This window comes from Strigops habroptila, chromosome 8 (assembly GCF_004027225.2).
Source record: "Strigops habroptila isolate Jane chromosome 8, bStrHab1.2.pri, whole genome shotgun sequence".
NCBI lineage: Eukaryota > Metazoa > Chordata > Aves > Psittaciformes > Psittacidae > Strigops > Strigops habroptila.
Genome location: NC_044284.2, coordinates 7583961 through 7605459, shown reverse-complemented (window position 1 = coordinate 7605459; position 21499 = coordinate 7583961). Strand labels below are relative to the sequence as shown.

The 21499-nt window shown below is 41.0% G+C and overlaps 1 protein-coding gene across 2 annotated transcripts in view; it reads right to left on the bottom strand.

Annotated features, from left to right (window-relative positions):
- LOC115611973 (glypican-5-like) overlaps window positions 1-21499 on the bottom strand; it is a 331669-nt gene that overhangs the window by 77672 nt on the left and 232498 nt on the right. For both annotated transcript variants that reach the window (XM_030495718.1, XM_030495717.1), the window contains one exon: window positions 8910-9060. In XM_030495718.1, coding sequence (XP_030351578.1) covers window positions 8910-9060 — 151 coding nt within the window. The remainder of the gene's footprint in view (window positions 1-8909; window positions 9061-21499) is intronic.

The window sequence follows — 21499 nt, the reverse complement described above, 5'->3', positions numbered from 1 at the left end:
TGACTTTATAGCATTTTGGGGGCAAACTGCATTAGCCTTCACATTTTATCCTATCACTACTTGGCATGACCGAGATATTACAGCTCTTAAGCGAATTTCTTGTCAGGAGGATCTAAATCACACAGCTCACGAGTTACTTGGGGATGATCGGTTTTGCTCTCCATTTAGCTTGGCCTCTAAACTCTTGGTGCCAGCCTGATGCTTGCACATGACTTTCACAGAAGTAGGCACTATGAGTGTAGGGTCAAAGTATCTACCTGCAGACTGCTCTTGGCATGGAGCAAAAAGTATGTTCTGCTTCATGTTTTTAGTAAGGCAATTTTTCTTGGAAGCTTGTCTTGTACTTTTAGCCATCACATACCGAGCTGCCTCTTTTCATTCACGCTCTTTGTGGTCTGACTTTGTTGCTGCTGTTTGGGGCCATTCAGCTTTGTGACATTTTTGTTTAAAAGAAGTCTGTTTTATTAAAACATGAGAAATGCTGGTGAGTGGGAATTCACTGGAAAATGAGATCAGTGACTTTTCAGCTTAGGGCTGTTTTCAAAACCTATCTCAGAAATATATGTACACATCAAGTTGCTCCTGTGGAACTTAACTAGATAAAATATGGCTGACAAAGTTAGTAAAAATTGTTCTGCTGTATTAAGTGCATTCAAAGGACACAGATTGCTGGTAATGTTTTCAATCGGAAGCTGGTAAAAGCACATTACCCTTTGGTGATCTACAATGCTGACTACTTATACAGAACTACTGCAAACAGTTAAGCCCCAAATGTCTTTATCTCTCCAATGTTTAATTTCTCTTTATGGAACAGTACATTGGAAGGCTTTATACCCTAAGCAACTAAAATGCTTTTACGTTTTAATTTTGTCTAAATGATGCTAAAATGATCAAAGATGTGCTGTAATTTACATTTCTCTGGTGAAATGATAAAATTGCACTTCCCCAATTACCTTTTTACCTCTTTGAAGGTAACAGAGATAGAACCAAAGTTGTTCAGAGAGACACAGAGCTGGCACTCGGGCTGTTATTCCTCTAGCTGGTGTTCTCATTAGCATTAGGAGAAACTCCTGCAGGGAATGTGTTTATCTGGTCATGCAGAAAGTCATTTATACCACTTGGCAAAACCTCCTGTCTTGCATGGATCCGAGCTGGTGGTACTGGAAACGCTCTCATTTCAGGTCTAGGCATGAACATCTGAAGGAACTGAAATCCCTTTCCTTTACCCCTTAAACTACCATGTAAATGCTGCAGTGGAGGAAGGATTAGGAATGATTATACTCTTCTTCTCATATGCATTTCAGTTTAAATTATACTGTGTAATGAAGGACACTAAAATACACTTAATACCTTACCCCTGTGTTGCTAGATTATAAAATAGATTTAATCATGGATAGAAAGGTGGGGAAAGCTCTTTCTTGCTTTCTGTCTCCCTCTCTCTTCCTTCCTCTCTCCCTTTCATTCTCTCTTTCTTTCACTCTTTCTTCCCTTCCTTCTTTCTCTCTCTTCCTTTCTCCCTTTGTCTTTCTCTCTTCTTTCCTTCTTTCTTTCCTTCCTTCTTCCTTTCTCTCCTCCCTCTCTCTCCCCTTCCTATTTCTTTCTCTGTCTTTTTCTTCCCTTCTTCCTTCCTTTTCCCCTCCCTCCGCTATGCTTTCTCTTCCTATCCCCTTCTCAAAAGCGCCCTCTCAGCTGTCTTCTGATCCTATTTGCACAGAACAGAGGATGCAGGAAATGTCCCTGTCACCCAGAGAAATGTTTACCCATGAGATCACAGTGTGACAACACCATGAGCTCTATGTAACTCATCTCAGGATCAGATCCTACCAGTTCAGTTAGCATTAATCAAAATCTGCTCTTTTCACCCTGATTATTTAGGTTTCTCTGGTTTTGCCCCCAAGTCTCTTCCTAAACTGTGCCTCTACAATAGAAGCCAAAGCCAGAATGTGCAGCCAGGCTGTGAAACCACAACCCTCTTCTCCCCACACATGCTGAAGCTCCTCTGGCAGGGTTTGCTCATGTTCCTCTTGACAGAAGCTAATCTCTATCTATCACCTCAAATGACAAATATAAAGTTTTGAAACCACTGTGTTTTCTTAAAAGCCAGCATTAGGTAAAGGCTTAAATTGTTACTGTGTTGTTTTGGGGGTAGAATGAGGCATTTACACTAAGGGCGATAAAGGAATTTATAGGCTTTCTATAAACAGAGCTGGAGATAAAATGTCTTGTGCAACAAAGGATGTAGAAAAATGGCTGTGCAAGGCAGTGGGATAGGGATGAGGCATGATGGAGAGGTTTCTCTAGGCAGGAAGATGGAAGACACTGAAAGTGCAGTATTTCTGTGAGCTAGGATCATCTGTGAGGAAAGTGAAGACGTGGTAATGAGGAGCTGATGAGCATGGCTGAGTGCCAGCAGATATTATGATCTCAGAATATTGATGTTTTATACTAATAATTACAAAATCAGCAGATGTACAATTACATATTTGGATAAATACAAGTGTAAGTGCATCCTGTAACATGGTGAATGGAAATGAAGTATGATTAAAATGACAGTTTATACAGCAATATTCATGCCTACAAAAGACAGACAAGTCAGGAGAATGGTAACATAATAAAGGATAAAAGAATCAGAATCTTGATATTCAAAAAGAAAAAAATGATAATGAAAACATTCATGAGCAGTGAGAAAAATACATTAAGTTTCCATTGCTGTGAGAGCAGATACAGATCAGACAGAAGGCATTAAGAAAACAGACATTTGACTTGTCTGCACTTATAAAGGCATTCTGGGGCAAAGGAGCACCCTTCTCATATGCCCTGAAGAAGAAATATACAACCAGGATAATCTCTTCTGATAGTCTGTCTAGAGCAGAAAGATGCACTGAAGCTGTGGAGTGTCTAAACAGCCAAGAAGAAAGCCAAGGGTTGGAATCCTGTCATCTGAAAGTGCTAACAAAGTAAATTTGTTGCAGGTTGCCACTCAGGCACTGAAATGTGACAATAAGCAAGATATTGAACCGAGAAAGATGCCTGAAATCAGAAAGTTCTTATTAAAGGGAGAGAACTTCATGAAAGAATTAGGAAGAAGTACAGAAGACGACTGTTACTGGGATTAGATAAGCGTTTGGCAAAATCACAGTAATAAAGCACATTTGACACACAGTCATGTTCCAAGTCTCGCTGAGACGTCACAGGATGTGTTTGTTTACTGAATGCCTGCACCAACAGATAGGATTTTAAAGTATTGTTTAAAATCTGCTCTGCCTTAGGGTCAGCACTGGTCAGGCACTTCTTGTTATTTGATGGAAACCCGCTGCCTTTGGGATGGGGACAAAGCAGAAGAAGCCTATCTGTGTGTGGAGCAGCCAGCCTGCCAGGGGAAAGGTAAAATCCATGTCTCTGTTTCCTAATGATCTGAAGTTTCAAGGCATGTCAGAAGGAGTGGGGTTAATATATCTGCCTCATCTAGGGGCTAACGTTTTTGACCCATGTATAGATTATACCCACAGAGGGGAGAACAATACTGATAACACACCGATGTTCTAGTTGTTGCTCAGTAGCACTTACCCTGATCAAGGACTAACCAAAGGGTAGGCTAAAATATGTTTTCCTTAACTTGTGCTGTTTATCTGCCTTGCCAGCAAGAGGACAGCTGTAGTCCAGGACTAGCTACATTCCTTATGACTTTACATGATACTGTATCAGGCTCTTCTAGAAAGAAGCTTAGATTAATTTCTGTCTTCTTTTGGCTATGCAGAACACACAGCTTCATCTAAAGTCCAGTGATACATTCCAGGGAGCCAGCCCAGAACACCTATGTCCTTCCCATCCACACACAGATGGGCATATGGGCCCATGCGAAATGGAGGTGTCCACACAAGCTTTCTCCAACATGATGCTCCACAACTTCCACAAAGCATAGAGCTCCATATAGCTGACTTTGGGCTTGCACTAAACCCCAGCCCCTGCGGCCTAAACATTTCCTCTAAACTTTGTTTAACGGCTAATTGCCTGATGATTTCTCTGAAGAAAGATCTGATGTTGGTTGTTGCTGCTGGGGTGGGACCTCATCACAGCATACAGCTGTGCAGCACAGCTGGGAATGGGAAATCCCCTACACTAACTTCCTTCCCACTGAACAGACTGAAACATTTTTCCTTTTCTCTGTACCATGGAGAGGCAGGACATAATGTGAATCTGTTGTCTTTCCATGAACGGCAGGATGCTAATTCCTCTCCTAGTAAATATTCTCACGGCTCGATCCTGCAGGGCACGGGGAAATTCCTGCTCTTTCCACCACCGCCACCACCCTTTCCAGTCTAGTAAGGGTTTAAGAATAAGCATTGGCGTTGGTGAACTCATTTTGTGATCGAAGCTCATGTAAGAATATGCTTAGATGAACATGCAATGCTAAGCAAGGTTCAGACCGAGATGCTGCTTTGCCCTTCTGCCTAGAAACCTGCAGGAGTGAAGCTGTGCAACTTGCAGAGCAACTTCCCTATTCATGCTCAGGATTTATATGGTTTGCTTTCCTCTTCTTAAATCTCTCCTAGCAAAGCTTTGTTCCAAGATGATTAACAGATGTTGTCATTACAAAGTTGGTACTTGCCAACGAAGAACACATGCGTCTGCTTGAGAAACAGTGCTGTTTCCACAGCTTGCCCCAAGAAGAGATACTTGTGGTAATTGAGAAAGCCTGTGAGAATATGACATTTTAAAGTATCTTTTACCATCCATAATTTCCTAAGAGAATGCTGGTTTCCTGAGAATTTATCTTGTTTGTATGAAATAATCTGGATTAACAGATGATAATTAAGCCCATTATGATAAAGGAGTATGCAGTGACCTTTTTAGGTAACAATGAATTTGGCAAGCAAAGACTTATTTGTAACAAAGGGAAACAAAAAAACCCCAGCAGCAAATAATAGCCACGTATCTTAATTGCAGGCATAAAATAAGCGATTAACTGATAAGCAGAAATGATTCTCAAAGGCTAGAAGGTGACTAACAAAAGGACAGGATTTTACTGTCCATTGCAAAATGAGCTGAAATACACAGCCAGCAATCCTCAACCCTTCCAAAACTGGGGAAAAGGATATCTAAAATGGACCTGGCTGGAATATACAAGTATAGAATCACTTCTGTGTTTAGCTACCAGGTACACACTGCAATCAAAAAACAAGGAGGCAGGTCCTCTGTTAGCAATTTGGAAAAGCAAACAGGGGAGGATGGCAATGTACCCTGTCTGGGGAGATCCTTTAACAGTTATGAACAGAAACATGTTGAAGATGGTTAGCTAGAGATTGATGAAACTCCCTGCAATTTATTGCTAGTGAAAAAGTAATCTTTTTCCCTGGGAGGTGGAAAGGAATGAGCGTTTGGTAGGTTTTCAGAAACTACTTAAAAGCAATCGAAGTCTTTTGCAATGCTCTCAACATATAAATTGTAAATATAATTTTCACATAGGTTTCAAATAAAGGACAGATGGAGTACATTTTTACTACATTCTAAATTCAGCATTTTAGTGGTTGACATTGAAATCCTTTCCCCTCTTTTCTCTTTTCCATGGATCTGCTGTTAAAAGCATGACGGCTCTGCCAAAAAGTCTGTGTTTTGAAAGGCTTTTATTCCTCTTTTATTCCTTTTGTTCAACTGTATGACTCCATGCAACAACACGCACTGATGAGATCAGTGGCATTTTGGAGCTATCATTTGTGTCTCATGCCTACCTGCTGTAGTCAGTAAGAATATTCCCACTGACTTAACTAAGCTTCAAATCAGGGTTTTACTTGGGATTTAGCTTTAGCTTCCATTCACGTCTCAATTCTCTGTGGACCTCAAGCAAGCAAGGAATAGTAAATGTTGTCATGTTCCACTTCTCCGAAGCCATGGTTAGATGTGCTTGACAGGTTTTAAGTTTAGGCTGTACAATTTGAAACATCATCTTACAGACATGCAGCAAGAGGAAATTCAATTAATCCAATGTTTGTTTATTTCTTTACCATTCTATTAAAGCAAAGAAGCTCTATAATGAGATTACTGCATTTTATCTCTTAATTGTATCCAGATATGCAAACCAGATTTACTGCTGTTTCCCTTTGTTACAAATAAGTCTTTGCTTGCCAAATTCATTGTTACCTAAAAAGGTCACTGCATACTCCTTTATCATAATGGGCTTAATTATCATCTGTTAAAGGAATGTGCAATATTTTAAAGCTAATTATGAAACAGCATCACTATTGTCACACGATGGAAATACTCATTCTTGCTGTTATGAATCAATACCATTTTCAAGAATTTATTATAATTACCTTTTTAATTGGATATAAGCCCCACTAAATTCTGAAACAGCCAGTTATGTAAATATAATTCTTTTAAATCTAGGATGGTATCAGCATAAAATATTATAATAAATTAGATTGCAAAAAAAAAAAAAAGAGAAAAATGAGACAATAAGTAGTTGGAACAGGTTGCCCAAAGAGGTGGTAAATGCTCCATCCCTGCAGTGTTCAAGGTCAGGCTGGACAGAGCCTTAGGCGACAGGGTCTAGTGTGAGATATCCCTTCCCATGGCAGGGGGGTTGGATCTGGATGAGCTTAAGGTCCTTTCCAACCCAAACCATTCTATGATTCTGTTATTAAAGCCAGCTGTATATCAAGCCTTGGAAATACTCAAGTTTTTATTTAAACACCTGAAATCTGCCATTGTCCACGTAAGCATGTGTACACATCCTCCAAACCCAGGGTATTAATAGTTTAATTGTTCACTGAAGAGTAGTTAGCACCTGGCTTTTGTTTGTATTATTCCATACGGAGAGGAAAGCAAATCCCCAGGGCCCAAAACATCTAGCAGTCTTTTCATTGCTTATGTATATAATACAATAAACAATAAAGAAGCTAAGCAAATAGTTTTAAAATAACATCGCATCAAAGTTCTTCTGTTCAGAAACACTGGTGAGTGAATGGTAAAAATCTTTACTTGATCCGTTAGTTGTAATTCCATAATGATTCTTAAAAACACTGTCACTGTGTGACAATACCTCATGTATCTTGATCACGCAGCTTGTCAATGCAGATTAAATTTCAGGTATTTATAACCTAAATCTAACACTTTGCACAGATTTCAAAGTACATGTTGAAGCTTGGTTTCCCTGAACAAATATTCATTATATTTGTGAATACAAGTCTTGACTCCAGACTAATCACAACATGTTTGCAAGTCTCACTTGTATATGGGATTCCTTTTCCCACTCTCCACTTAGTGGCAGAGGGACAAGGAAGAGGCACTTGTTTATTTCAGTACACTAAAGCAGCAGATTAAGACTTACCTGAGTTCCAGCTATCTTAAAGAATTATTTTTCCACACTTCTATACCTGTATTTCATATAATTGCACCAAATTGCATCCAAACCAAATTGTATTTACACATTCACTGGTAATTAAAGCAGTTACATTTTGATGAGCTGAAATGAATCAGAACTTCCAGATACGATAAACCAATAATATAAAGTATTTCAAAACATCTTACTTCTTATTGAGTTACTGTAATAGGGACTTACCCATGTATTATATTGCCAGTATTTTCGTGGAAGTTATGTTAATTCTGACGCTGACTGTACATTTGATGACACATTATCCAAGCAATTTCATTAATAAATATCGTAGAATCATGTTGGAGGCTATCAAGGAATTTTATTTAAGCAGCTACTCACCACTATAAAAAACCCAATACTTCATGTGCTTTTTTAAGAATATATACTTTCAGCCAACTCTGTTTGGATCATCCTTCAGTATCATTATGCAAAAAATACATATTTATGTTAACACTTAGCACAGTCTATAAGGACATTAATTTTCCATTTATTTGAAAAGCCCACCTTACCTAGGAAGGCTTTTCTAGCACTTCTGTGATATAGATTTCATTGCAGATATTATTCACTCTAAATATGAGAAGTTGTGGCAGTCAAGTGACATTCTCACTGACTGGAAAACGGGAAACATAACCCCCATGTTTAAAAAGGGAAAAACTTGGGGGTGTTGGGTGACAAGAAGCTCACCATAACCCAGCAGTGTGTGTTCACAGCCCAGAAACCACCCGTGTGCTGGGCTGTTTCCCCAGCAGCGCGAGCAGCAGGTCGAGGGAGGGGATTCTCCCCCTCTAATCTGCTCTTGTGAGACCCCATCTGGAGTACTGTGTCCAGCTCTGGGGCAACAACACAAGAGGGACTGTTGGAGGCCAGAGGAGGCCGCAGAGATGCTCTGAGGGCTGGAGCAGCTCTGCTCTGGAGCCAGGCTGAGAGAGCTGGGCTGGGTCAGCCTGGAGAAGAGAAGGCTCCTGAAGGGGAGACCTTAGAGCAGCTCCAGTGCCTAAAGGGGCCGACAAGAAAGCTGAAGAGGGGCTTTTGACAAGTAGGGCAGGTAGGGACAGGACAAGGGGGAATGGCTTTAAACTAACAAGAGGGGAGACTCAGATGAGACATTAGGAAGAAGTTCTTCCCTGTGAGGGTGCTGAGGCGCTGGCACAGGGTGCCCAGAGAAGCTGTGGCTGCCCCATCCCTGGCAGCGTTCAAGGCCAGGTTGGACACAGGGGCTTGGAGCAACCTGCTCTAGTGGAAGGTGTCCCTGCCCGTGGCAGGGGGTTGGAACTGGATGAGCTTTAAGGTCCCTTCCAACCCAAACCATCCTGTGATTTTATGATAAATTTTATCTGTATGCCAAGTGTTAAATTATATTGGGTTACTGTCTGTATCACTCTATTTTTACTGCAGCTCTTCAGATTAAGATTCAAATTCTTTCAGTTTGGTAGGATTTTGACAGTAATTTAAGCAGTGCAAGTCTTAGCTCTGTCCACCTAATTGTGACATTTATGAATTTCTAAGCTCTGTATGCGCCTATAGAAACTGTATTTACCTGCTGTGTGAATCCTGTCACCAGATCCTTGACAGCCATCCTCATCATCACAATCCCCACTTGACTCCAACTCTTCACTTCTTCCACCCCCACTGCCAGCATCTCGGGAAGCCCATCTTTCCAGTTTTAATTTTGCCTTCTCAGCATCCAGCTAAAATGGAAGAAGTGAAAAACCGACAATGGTCAGGATATTTACACAGCTCCTACCTCTAGTGACCAAGCTGGGTTGATAATGCAACAGTTTCTCATTCACTTTCGAGAACAGCTCCTCAAGTTGGAGGTTGTTTCTGGCAATGACATCCAAATATTTAGGGATAACAGACTATACCATCAAATTTTCTCCACCACAGATGATGAGGGACACTTATCATCAAACTTTTAATTGAAAACACCACATCTAGCAATGTCATCACAGGGAGCTCTGGTACTGCAACTTTTCTTCTTGCAAACCACAGTCTGGAGATCACTGGTCAATGACGGTACAATCTGCCAGCTGTCAGAGCGCTTATTTTGGGTAATTTATAGTTGAAGACCACAATATACTTGACAACCTTTGAAGAGTTGAGGGTATTTGCTACTTTTCATCATGGTCACTTGGAAACCTCGGCCCCTGGGTATGATTTTTAGGATAGTGTCATTTAAGATGCCTGTATCAACTACCACTTATTCATTAAATTTCACTTGAAATATATTTCTTGGACTGACTATAAAATAAGAAAGCCTTTTCTAAAATAAATCTAAATATATCATAATAGGTCACACTTGCTAAAACGATATATTTATCCCCAAACTCATCTTTTTGATCTTTAGATAACTCTTTCTCCTTCTGTTACCATGAACAGTTGCCTACTATTAGTACTATAGAATAAATGATTTTTCAGTTCACTGTTAGTTCCAAAAAGTTCATTTTCAGTGAATCTAAACCCAGCCTATCCGGAGAAGAACAAGAGCAGCACTACCTGGGAAATAAAGTTACTGGCTTATACTTCTGTTATTAGGCATTCTTCAAGGAAGGATGATGCAGAAGAATCATAGAATCATAGAATGGTTTGGGTTGGAAAGGACCTTAAGCTCATCCAGTTCCAACCCCCCTGCCATGGGCAGGGACACCTCACACTAGACGATGTTGCCCAAGACTCTGTCCAACCTGGCCTTGAACACTGCCACGGATGGAAACTTGAACCTGTCCTCCCCACCTGAGAGGACCTACTCGCTGAGCTACACAGCAGCTCTCCTGTTGGAGCTGCGCTATTTTTGTACAACACGTTGGAATCAACATGCTCCATGTTCCTCAGTAGCCACTGCCCCCTCAACAGCTTGTATTTGTGGTTGCTTGTGCAAAGGGCACTTCAGGGTATTAGAGAAGTTGGGAGAGCTTCTGCAGAGAGTAGCCCCAACAGCTCAGCCTCTCCTACAGCCCACTGACAGGGAAATACCCTGACTCGGAATGGATTTTCCCACAGCCTGGCTAAGTTGTCCTGGTTTCTACTATCAAGTTACCCTTCCCCCTCTCTTCCATCTCCATTTCATGAGTGACCACCACACTTTGTGAATCTCGTTGGAAAAATACATTGGGGGTGTTGGTTTTGGTTTTAAGGGATTGAAAGGGCTGTTCCAGTATTTCTGGTGACTGCTTTCAGCTCAACCTACAATGCATATGAACAGTTCTGAAAGACAGTGGCTTGTTTGTCTCTTTTTCAGCGTTATGAAAACCTTGTTTGTGTTAGCTCTGCTGGGATGGTAGATGAAGTAGGATGAGGACCTGTTACTCTTGTTATGTGAAAATATATTAACCAAATGAGAAGACTTCGTAATGCTTCTTAAGTCAGCTTCTGGATCTACCCAATACCCTTCATCACAAGTATCTCCCCCTAAAGTATTGCAGATCCATTTCAGGCTTTGTGATCTGCTTTATCCCAAAGGACTGTGACTATTCTTGGCACTGAACAAAATGTATTTTGAAATGTAGCTACTTTCAAGATTCAAACACATTTCACACTAAAAAGGAGGTGGGCTGGAGCTGTGGGAGGAACTGGAGCACAGGGCTAATACAACTGTATTAGCTGGGTTGAAAGCATGATGACAGATGCAGCAATTTCTCTGTAGTGGGAAGCTTTGTGTGATAGTCTCCTTCTTCTTCAGATACTGTGAACTACCATCCTCCACTCCGGGGCTGACAAATGCTTGGATCAGTGCAGCAGAGATCCTGTTCTATGGAGCAACAGATGCCAACTTCTATATGGCAGCACTCAGGAAATTTTTCACCCTTTCTCTGAAAAGATCTGTTTGCTCATTCTGAAGACACAAATAACTTCACAGTGCACTGGCAAGATCAGTAAGTGGGAGTAGAGGGTATGGACTCTAGTGGAGAAGCATATTAAACACTCTCTAATTGTTACTGCATGACTGTTTTTTATAAACAAGTTACTTAATGTTGAGCCTCAGTATTCACAGGCGTAAAGACTGATGTCATGGCAATACAGAACAGCATCTTGTTGAACAATTGGAAAGAATTTGCCTATGAGGGAGAAAGGTAACCCAGGTCTTTCACAGTTCTATTGTGCCCTGACCATATCAGAGAAAACTCATTTGTTCTTAGTTATAATCCTTCAGAATGAAAAGAAATGGCTAAGTGGTGAACAGAATGGACACAAAATGTAATAAGGGCTTTTAATGACTGTTGCCAGTCAAAGCAAATATGTTTACTGCATGTTAAGGTACTCCTTCTTTTCAAAGATTTGATTTCCTTCAGTGCCTGTGGCTCAATCCTGACCTCTGCTCAAAACAACTAAATCTTTGAACCAAATATGCACCACCTTCTTGGACGAAGCCCAAGAATAAAGCTCAGCTTTTCAACACAGTGCACTGCAGCATTTTACAGGTTTCTTAGTGCCTTCACTACAAAAAGAGATTAGCAGTAGCCCAGACCTGCATCTCCTACCCGCTGTACTGAAGGCATACCCGGCTCTTTCTTGGCTTGCCAGTAGAGAGGGCCACCAAGTTGCACAGAACGCTTACATACAAGTTCAACATTACGACTTCAAGTCAACTCAGGTATGACCTACCAACCCTTTTCACCTTGTACAGCCTTTCCCAAACCCTTCCCATGACTTTTCCATCTGTGGCTACCATTCACCTGGAACGACGGACCAGAGCTCAACTTCATGCAGAATTAATTGTTTCTCTATGAACCAGCCCATTCCTGGAGACGAATTCGTGCAGCCACTTCAGTGAGGAGCTCCACCCACACCATGCAGCCCTGTTCGGAAGGCCGTGTCACCACTGCATAGTGACTTGTGATGTAGCACCCTTCTCTTTTCCACATCTTCAAGAAACACTTGCCCTTTGGCTACTGCCACAAGACCTTAGTGAGATCACTGCTTTAGTGTTATAGCAAAGCTTATGCCAGCCTTTCTCCATCTCTTTTTCTCATAGAATCATAGAAACTTTTCCCAAAGGCCTGAGAATGCACTGAAATAGCACAGGCTGCACTAGGATGGAGTAGGATGGTGGAGCTTCAGAAGAAGATGATAATGAAAGACACTGGCAACTCTGCACAGTAGTTCCAGCCTGGGAGTTCAGTGTCTTAATGCTGAGAATCGATCCTTTGGTTAAACAATTGCAATGGATTTCAGGCTGGGCACTGGGGCTTGTACCTTTCCTTTCACAAAGCAGAAGATATCTGCTGCCTAAGAATCCACAACGTACTGGAATCTCAACAGCTTAAAAATTAAGTCTTTGAGTTTTTGCCACATCTGAAAACCAATTTTTTTTTTTTATTCACGAAAAGGTTATACAACTAGATCGATAAGATTTGTACAGCTCAACTGAAACTGACTCAAATCCAGAAATTTTCCCAACTGCAATAGGCTTTGGAGCAGGTTCATAAACCTCTGAAGGATTTTTGAGAAACTACAGTCTTTCTGCAGGAAGCTGAAAGGTAAAAATCACATATTATTATCCAGATCTGAGTCAGATACAGATGGCTATCCTCATGCATTTTATTTATTCCAGCAAAGTTATCAGCCTTTGCTGGAATAAATAAAAGTTCTGATGATGTATGGTTTTATGGAGAAGAAAGAAGTCAGATGAGGATGGTTGCTGTCTATCTCCCCTATTAATACTTGATGATATAGCACACGCATTGCCAGTTACATAAAAGACTCCTTCAGACTTCAGAGGCTTCAAAGAGTATGCGACACACAACCTCTGAGCTTTGTATGCTGGGTCTAACCCTAATCCTCACTCTGACCACAGAAGTGTTAGAATATACACTTACTCTCCTGGTTTATCATGAAAGCATGTTGCAGCTGAATACTTCCACACATTCATTAAATAATAACTGCTCAGCTCTGTGAAAACTGTAGTTTGAAAGTGCCAATTTCAATCTGTTTCATTGATTCTGAAGGGTCATATATGCATATATATCTCTAAGTTGGAGGATAATAAACTCATTTTGACTGAAAATAGGTTTTAAAATTGTATTTTGCATCAGAGTTTCAGACTGTTCAGGTCAGTGAACACAACAATGAAAATCTAAGAGAACACACTTTTTGAATAAAGCCACTTAGAAGTTGCGTGCTTGGAATATGCAGAGACAAATCCCAGCCGGTAATTGTTTCCTGAGGGATTTCTTAATTAGTTTTCTATATGATGGATTTCCCTGTGAAGGCTTTTCCTCTCTGAAAAGACAGCTTTGAGGTGAAATCTGACTTCTGTCCACTTGTCATGGGAGCACACGTATCACTTGCTGCTGTGTTCCCAGTGATCACATAACGTCTGATTCTATACTGCATTTAGAAATGGTAAGTTAAGCATCACCTTTGCACAAGGTATTTACAAGTAGTTGCCTTTTAAAAAGTGGTTTAGTGACATAAATATGATTTGCAGAGACAAAGCATTTTCCAGCTTAGGCACAAATAATGCACAAAGCCTGATCTTGAAAAAGAGTCACAACTGACTCAATCCTTCCATTCTTTTTTCCCAAAAATAAAACCTCCTTTCTAAGCCATTATTAGGTCAGAAATGACTACAACTGCAAAAGACAATGTGCCTTTGTTTTTAGCCTATTATATACATTTTTTGTTAGGGACTGACATATTGCTTTAGGCGTAAAGCTGCATTTTACTGGTGCCTTGTGACTGAGCAGATGTTCTATCATTTCACAAAACAATAGCAACATAACAAATTTTAGACATAACTGCCATGTATATGCTTATTCCAACTGGATCCTCTCCTTTGAGATAACATTTATGGTTAATTTTCCTCCACATATGCTCTTAGCTCCTTTTTAAAAGCATCTGGCAGTTGCTTTTGCTGTTTCTTTTCACATTTATCTAGCACTCATGTATTACAGCGTAAATAAGCAAAATGAACATACTTGTCTTCAATTTTGTCAGACATTTTCTTTGGTTTGTTCTTCCTTTGTCTCTATTTCACAGAAATCCCCAAAGGTCCAGTGCATTATCCCCTTCTAGTTCCTTCAGAAAGCAGTACAACTCAAGGAGGTAGTAGCACTCAACTTTTAAATCCTTTTTTTAGCTAAAGAAAAGACACATCTAACCTTCTGCAGCAACTGACAACCCCAGAAGGTTTCCTTCTGCTGCATTTATTCAGGTCCTTACAATAACCTTTGCATAACACTCCTGCTTTGCAAGTCACCTGTACAATATTAAAACAATTGAACTGAACAGCTATACATAATTTATGTAACACAGTGAAGAGCTGACAATGGGTTTAGAATTTTATTAACATCTCTCCCAACCAGAGCTTTTCCAACTAGGGAACTGGACTAATACTGGTATATTCATTTGGTTTATGTTTTTCTCTCTAGCCTAAATACCTCGCATTTAGTTACACTGATATTTGTGCTTCTTGTCTATGCCAATGCTCCTGATACATATGTGTCTGTGTGTGTGTGTGTCTGTGTAGACTGAAAGGGGAAGGGTTTCTGCAAGCACATGGAAACAAGGATGTGTCCACGAGGAAGATAAAGGGGCTGGAGCACCTCCCATACAAAGACAGGCTGAGAAAATTGGGGCTGTTCAGCCTGGAGAAGCTGTGTGAAGACCTCATAGGGGGGCCTACAAGGATGCCAGAGAGGGACTCTTCATCAGGGACTGTAGTGACAGGACAAGGGGGAATAGCTCTAAACAGAGGGGAGATTGAGATTAGACATTAGGAAGAAGTTCTTCCCTGTGAGGGTGCTGAGGCGCTGGCACAGGGTGCCCAGAGAAGCTGTGGCTGCCCCATCCCTGGCAGTGTTCAAGGCCAGGTTGGACACAGGGGCTTGGAGCAACCTGCTCTAGAGGAAGGTGTCCCTGCCCATGGCAGGGGGTTGGAACTGGGTGAGCTTTAAGGTCCCTTCCAACCCAAACCAGCCTGTGATTCTTTGAGACATGCAGAGTGCAAGCCTCAGACTATGTGTGTCCACAAACTGGGGACTGATACCCTCCTCTCCTCCTCCCAGTCTATCTCCCCTTGGGCTGCACACAGCATTTTGGAAGTTCTTTTTCCATTTTTGCCAATTTTTAATTTTTTTTCCCCAGTTTCTTTTAGTTCATTCTACCATCAAGTTCCTCAAGTTGTCTGGAAGCGCCCTCCTACCTGAAATGGCCCAATTCCTGAATAACCATGCCAGTTCTGTAACTATGCATGCACCTCTCCTTCTGCATTGGCTTGTGACACTGCCCATGGAGCCATCTTCAGATAAATTTGACAAGTTTCTGGTTGAGGTTAGCTTGCAAAGCAGATGCAGAACATACACTTGAATGAGTCCCCATGGCTGTTCCTCACCTTCTCAGGAGGCAAGGTGGAGGCCCAGCAACAGGCTCACATGGCAGGACAGGCTCACAAGATCCAGCAGCAGGCAGAACACAGTGACATAAAGCTTCCTTAGGATTACTACACGTTGCAAGGAAAATGGCACGACTGCTTCTATAATGTGTTTCACATGTTGCTTTTCATCTTCTGCTTCATTCTGGAATTCTGTTGTTCAAAGTACTTTAATTATTTGACCCACTCTCCTACTGTGACTCTGAGCATCTCCAGTACGAGCTGTACATCTTTTGGGAAGGTGAGTTTATCCATCCATCTTTTTCAAGCTAAACAGCTGATGGAATTGGTCGTTCTATTTGGTTTGGTTTGCCTTTTTCCTATTAAATCACTAAATTACTGCTTTCTGAAACAGCATCTGTATTCCTCCAATGGATTTAGCTTCTTATGGTTTCTGTGCAAGCTTCTTGCAACCATTCCTTTCTTTCATACATATAAAACTTTTCCTCCTAATTTTATAGCCCTAACTTCACAAACACTTTCCAATCCTCAGTCCTTGAGGCTTCATATTTGCATAAGCCTGTCTTTACCTGTGATTACTTTTTGTTCTCCTGGTTTATGCAGATTGACTCGTTACTCACTTCCTCATATTTTTATTGCCAGATGACAAACTAGATACCTAAGGATCCAAACTTCCATTTCTCTTTGAATACTTTTCATTCCCCCTCTGTGTCCTTCCTCTAATCTGGCTGTCTCTCTCTGATTTCCTGGGTAGTCCACTGCAGATCCATAATCCACAGTGGAGAAGCTAAAAGCAATTTTCTCGGTTGATTATAAATGTAAGAGAATTATTTCAGCAGAAATCTGAGAGATTCACCTTGTCATACTGCAGGATAATACTTCTATTTTTGATGTTTATGGTTGCTGGTTTTCAACTGCTTAGTAAAGGTGAGTATATTTCTAGAAGAGTGCTAGCACTATGATCAGCTTAATATTCACGGAATTAAATTCCACAAGCTACATATGTTCTCATATTTACTGATTACACTGTGAAGAAGCAACAAGAATATGCAACCACAGAATCTTACCACTAATACCAAATGCTTCATAATAACAGTTTGGGTAAACTGCCACCCAAAAGTATTAATTTTGAACGACGTAAAGTAATACAAAAAGACTTACTCTAGTTAATAATCTGTTCTAACCAAGCTCAACAGGGGTTTAAAGAGAATGAACAAAATTGGATTTGAATGCAGTAAGTCAGCTGGGTTAAGAAAGCAACCAGACACCTCCCTTTGAGTCTTATCTTGGTGTTGGGCTGTACCTTTTGGGTATTATGTGATGCACCAAAGAAGACCTTTCTGATCTGATACCTCATGTTACTAACTTAGACATACACCTTGTGTTAGTCCCTGCCACAGGCATGAATTTCACCTTCAGACAGTTTAGCTTAGCGTAGTCTTTTCCAACAAATAAAACCTGCTTTTTAAACTGCAGTACATGTAGTCTGAAAATAGAGCAGATGGCTGAAAAACCTGTTGTGTTAGATTAAGACTTTCTGCATCTTGTTAAATACAAAAAAAAAAAACCAACCCAAAACAACAAAAAAAGGTAAACAATTGCAATAAAAACATACGGTAAGAATAATTATTGGTGAAGACTGTGTAGGAGCTGCTCGCAAAATATCTCTGACCTTTCAAAACAGTTCTTTTTTGGGACAGTGGCTGCTTGATACAACAGCTTCAGGGGCAGAGGGTTGCTGAGTGTGTCAATGAGGTGCTCAGAATGACACTATCACCAGTCCTTGTGATGTGGCCCCTCACAAGAAAAATGTGGGCAGCAACATCTCTAGACACATGTGCAAGGCATGTGTGCATATATTGGGTGGATGATGGTGCTATCACCAGCGGGAGCTGCACTTGTTCTCTGTAATCATCACAGTCATGTACCAGACCAGGAGGCAGGTTTCTGTGCAAGGGCAAGTGGCTGGGAGATGAACATGCTGTGTCTGTGCCACACTGAGATACAAAGGCATGATGCCAGACCCGGCAAGCACTTCCTCCTGTGCTCTCACAAATGAATCTCTTCTACATTGCTTACAACACTATTTCTCCATACTTGGAAAGGAGGAGCTTTAAGTGTGATAGCTTTTGCAGGGAGTCAGTAAAATGACCAGAGGAAGGGAAGAGTCTTCTGTGACAGACCATGGCTTGCTTTTCCTAGCACAAAGATGACTGGGTGAATAGAATTATTGTCTATAAATGTATTATTACCCTTAAATGCGGAGAGAGATCTGAAAATAAAACTAGCCTAGAAATAACAAAGGGGAAACCAATCTTTTTAACTATCAGAGCTATGAGGTTTGGGAGCAGCCTCTCAAGAGGAAAATGGGGACGAAAATTCTCACACACTTGCAAGACCTGGCTGAATACATTTGAGAGCCAAATTGCCCGTGGTGTGATATTTCAGGAGGTCTCTTCCAGATTCCCACCCTGTGTCTCTACACTCTGTTAGTTTCCAATATTAGAAAATTTATTTGTAAAATCAAAATCACAAACCAGAACCACTCTCATTAGCTATTAGAAGCATTATTTCTTTGCTTGTCTGATTTCTGGATGGGAAAATTCTATCTGCATACCAAATTATGCCCATTCATTCTTCTAGGCTAAGAATGAAGACTCTTTTTTGTGCCTGAAGTCAAAAGGTGGCTCAAAAACCGTAATAACTATTGCTGGGGCTTACCACAGTTTACAAATGTCCTGCTTAACTAGGAGCTTCGACTCATCAGCTTTTAGACTTCTAATAATGGCCAAGAACCTTCTGTCTGATCAGACCTGAGAAGTGTGAAATGAGAAGTGCCTGCAACCAGGAGGCTGGTTACACTCCATCAGCCTTTGAATGGCACCCTTCTGATAAGCTGCATGTTTTTATGGGTTAAATGAGTAAACTGTGGCCAATATAAATTGTCTAAGGAGCAGAGCCAACCTTTCTCCTTGCTTTGTACTCAGACAGCAATTACCTTTTTTATTTGCTGAAGGAAACATTCATGACATGCTCCAGTGCATGTTAATTCTGTTTCATGTTCTTGGATAATTATGTGTTTTCAAGCTCTGTGTTAGTGAAGATCATTTTCAAAGTATGAAAAGTTTGACATTTCATTGGAAAGATTTCTGAACAATCAAAGCCTTCCATTATTTGGTAGTGCTCAATGGACCCAGGCTTTGGATTTGATGTTTCATGTTAAAACACGACAGAAGCAGTGGTCTGCTTAGTCTCCTCCACACTAAATCCCAGCAACTGAGCACTAAAGTACGATACGGAATTAAAGTATGGAAAATATGGTCAGAAGATAGATAATGATGTTTGTCAACCATTTCACATGTACTGATGTTGGGAGCTCAATCACAAATTATTTATTCCATAAGCTAACCAGCTTTAATAACCTTGCAACCCAACTCCACATTTAAAACCAATCCCACTGCCTCAGTGCCACCAGACTGCTCTGAAATCTGGAATATCACATTGCTCAATGTGTTGTACTATTTAGACAGTGCCACATGTACAGAAAGAGGAAGGATGGGAGTCTATGCTGCTATGAATCAGCAAACTGAATTCTGTGGAGCTGCTCCAATTTATTCCACATGAAGGGCCAGACCAGATTTTTTTCGTTTGGGAAAGCATGGGGTTGTAACCAGACAGACAAATGCATTTCATGTTGCATGACTCTGACAGCAGAAAAGACTCTCTTTCCAGATGTTGCCCTCCCATGGTTTCATGGTAACATCTGAGGACATAGGATTGAATGGTTTTGCTAAGTCATTTTTGTTTAAAAAGGGGAGAAGAGGGAAGAACAGATACTTTTGCCAGCAGCAGCTGCCACTGAAGCTTTTTTCCTACAGCTTTCCTTTGCACTGGTGGCTTCCCATCCCGTTCTCTGGTGTCCCAAAGATTGAGTTCACAACACAGTGTTTTTATCGGTGGGTCTCTCTACTCACAGAACTGTTAGATCTGTTAAACTGGGTTAAAATTGGCTAAAAGGGTTAAAAAGACATGGAGGAAGTGGCGAGGCTGCCAGGCAGGGGCACAGCAGAGCACATTATATAAGCTGTGCCTATTTATGAAACCAGGTTAAAATGCAACATAAGGACAAAGTGGTCTACACGGACTATCATCTGCTCCTATTGCCTTCTCAAAAACCACTAATGAGATAATCTGATCACAAAGACCAAAAGCTCTCTCACTGCTGCACTAGGGAAATTGATGACTGCATTCTCCTGTGCTGTATATACCTGTAATTCAGGATTGGGAACTGGCCCACATTTAACCAGAGATGTAAGGTGGCTTTGAAAGGTTTCCTTTCTATCTCGTTCATGCTATATAAAGGCACTGCTATTTCCAGGGAGAGGGCTGAAATGTTCAGAACACTCATTTGTCCGGTGGTTTTACGCTTCCTTTTTACACTTATTATTTCAGACTATTTTCTCTACAAGTGACAAAGTTCCCATTTAATCAATTAAAATGGTTTTCCCTGAAGTCTCTCCTGAGATTTCTGAAGGTTCGCTGTTCCATTTTTCATGTCACCAAAATTTCCATTTTTTATTTACTTAAAACAATCATCCTCTTTCCTCCAACGATGGGTCTAAATTAGACTCTACTCTTGTATGGCTCTACTAGACCTTATCTAAATTTCAAGCAGTGTTCCAGAGGAGCGAATAAAAGAGGTCAGCTCTGCTAAAGCGTAGAGAGATGTAGACTGGAGCTGGCTTCTGGTATTGTAATGAAACCTAGTTTGGAATAGGTGAAACGTAGCAAAATGATCCAAGGACTGCCACTAGAAGACAGTGTAAAACGAAACATTCTGCTGATACTCTGTCTTCCCCCTTCTCAGTAAGATGCTTTTGCTCCCCATTTCAATTGTGTCTAATCCTTTCCTGCTCCTCTTCACTGCTTACTTGTGACCCACCCATCTCTCTTTTTTGCTTTCTCATGGAACAGCATCCTCTTTCCTGCCTAAATATGGTCATTGATTCAGCCGAGCATGATGATTCTTGGCCACTTCTGCTTGATTGTTCATCTTTGCTCCCATTTAACTGTGGCCTGAAACTGCAGCAAGTCCCATAAATATACATATGGGTAAGTTGTTGCTTTAAAACAAAAAGCTACAGGTGTGAGATACAGGATTTTAGAACTGACAGCGAACACTGCACCCACATCAGCATTCTTTCCTGACAAGAAGCTACCAGTGAAATGAAGAACAAGTTGTGGCGTGTCTCATTTACATACTCACTCAGGAATAGCCTTGCTTGCTGTACATTCAAGCCCACATGGGTTCATGTATCCACATGCAGCTCTGGAAGGCACAATTATTTGTGATGACAAAGGATGATCTAAGCAAACAAAGGCAGACTCCCATGCACTTGTCTTCTCATTCTCTGTGTGAGCAATCACATTACACAGCCCTCATTCTGCCTTAGGCATTTTCCTAACCACAAATCATGAAACACAAGGCAGCGGTGGCATACAGAGACTAGGAAGAATCTCCACTTCTAGCATACCTCAGCTGCATCCCGGCTCCCTCTCCTTCCCAAGAGCTCAGGCATTGCTGTGCTGAGTCCTGAGTGCTGGCCACTCACACACACACTAGTGCTGACTGTAACCAAACTGGAAAGTAAGAGGAGTCCCTAAAGAACCACTGGCATGACTACTATATCTGGGGAGTTCTTTGCTCCAGGTCTTTTAAGTCTTTCTGAGGTAATGCAGCTATATTTAGCTGCTGAAACATAGCATGAAGTATAGCAAGAACCCCCACTGTGTAT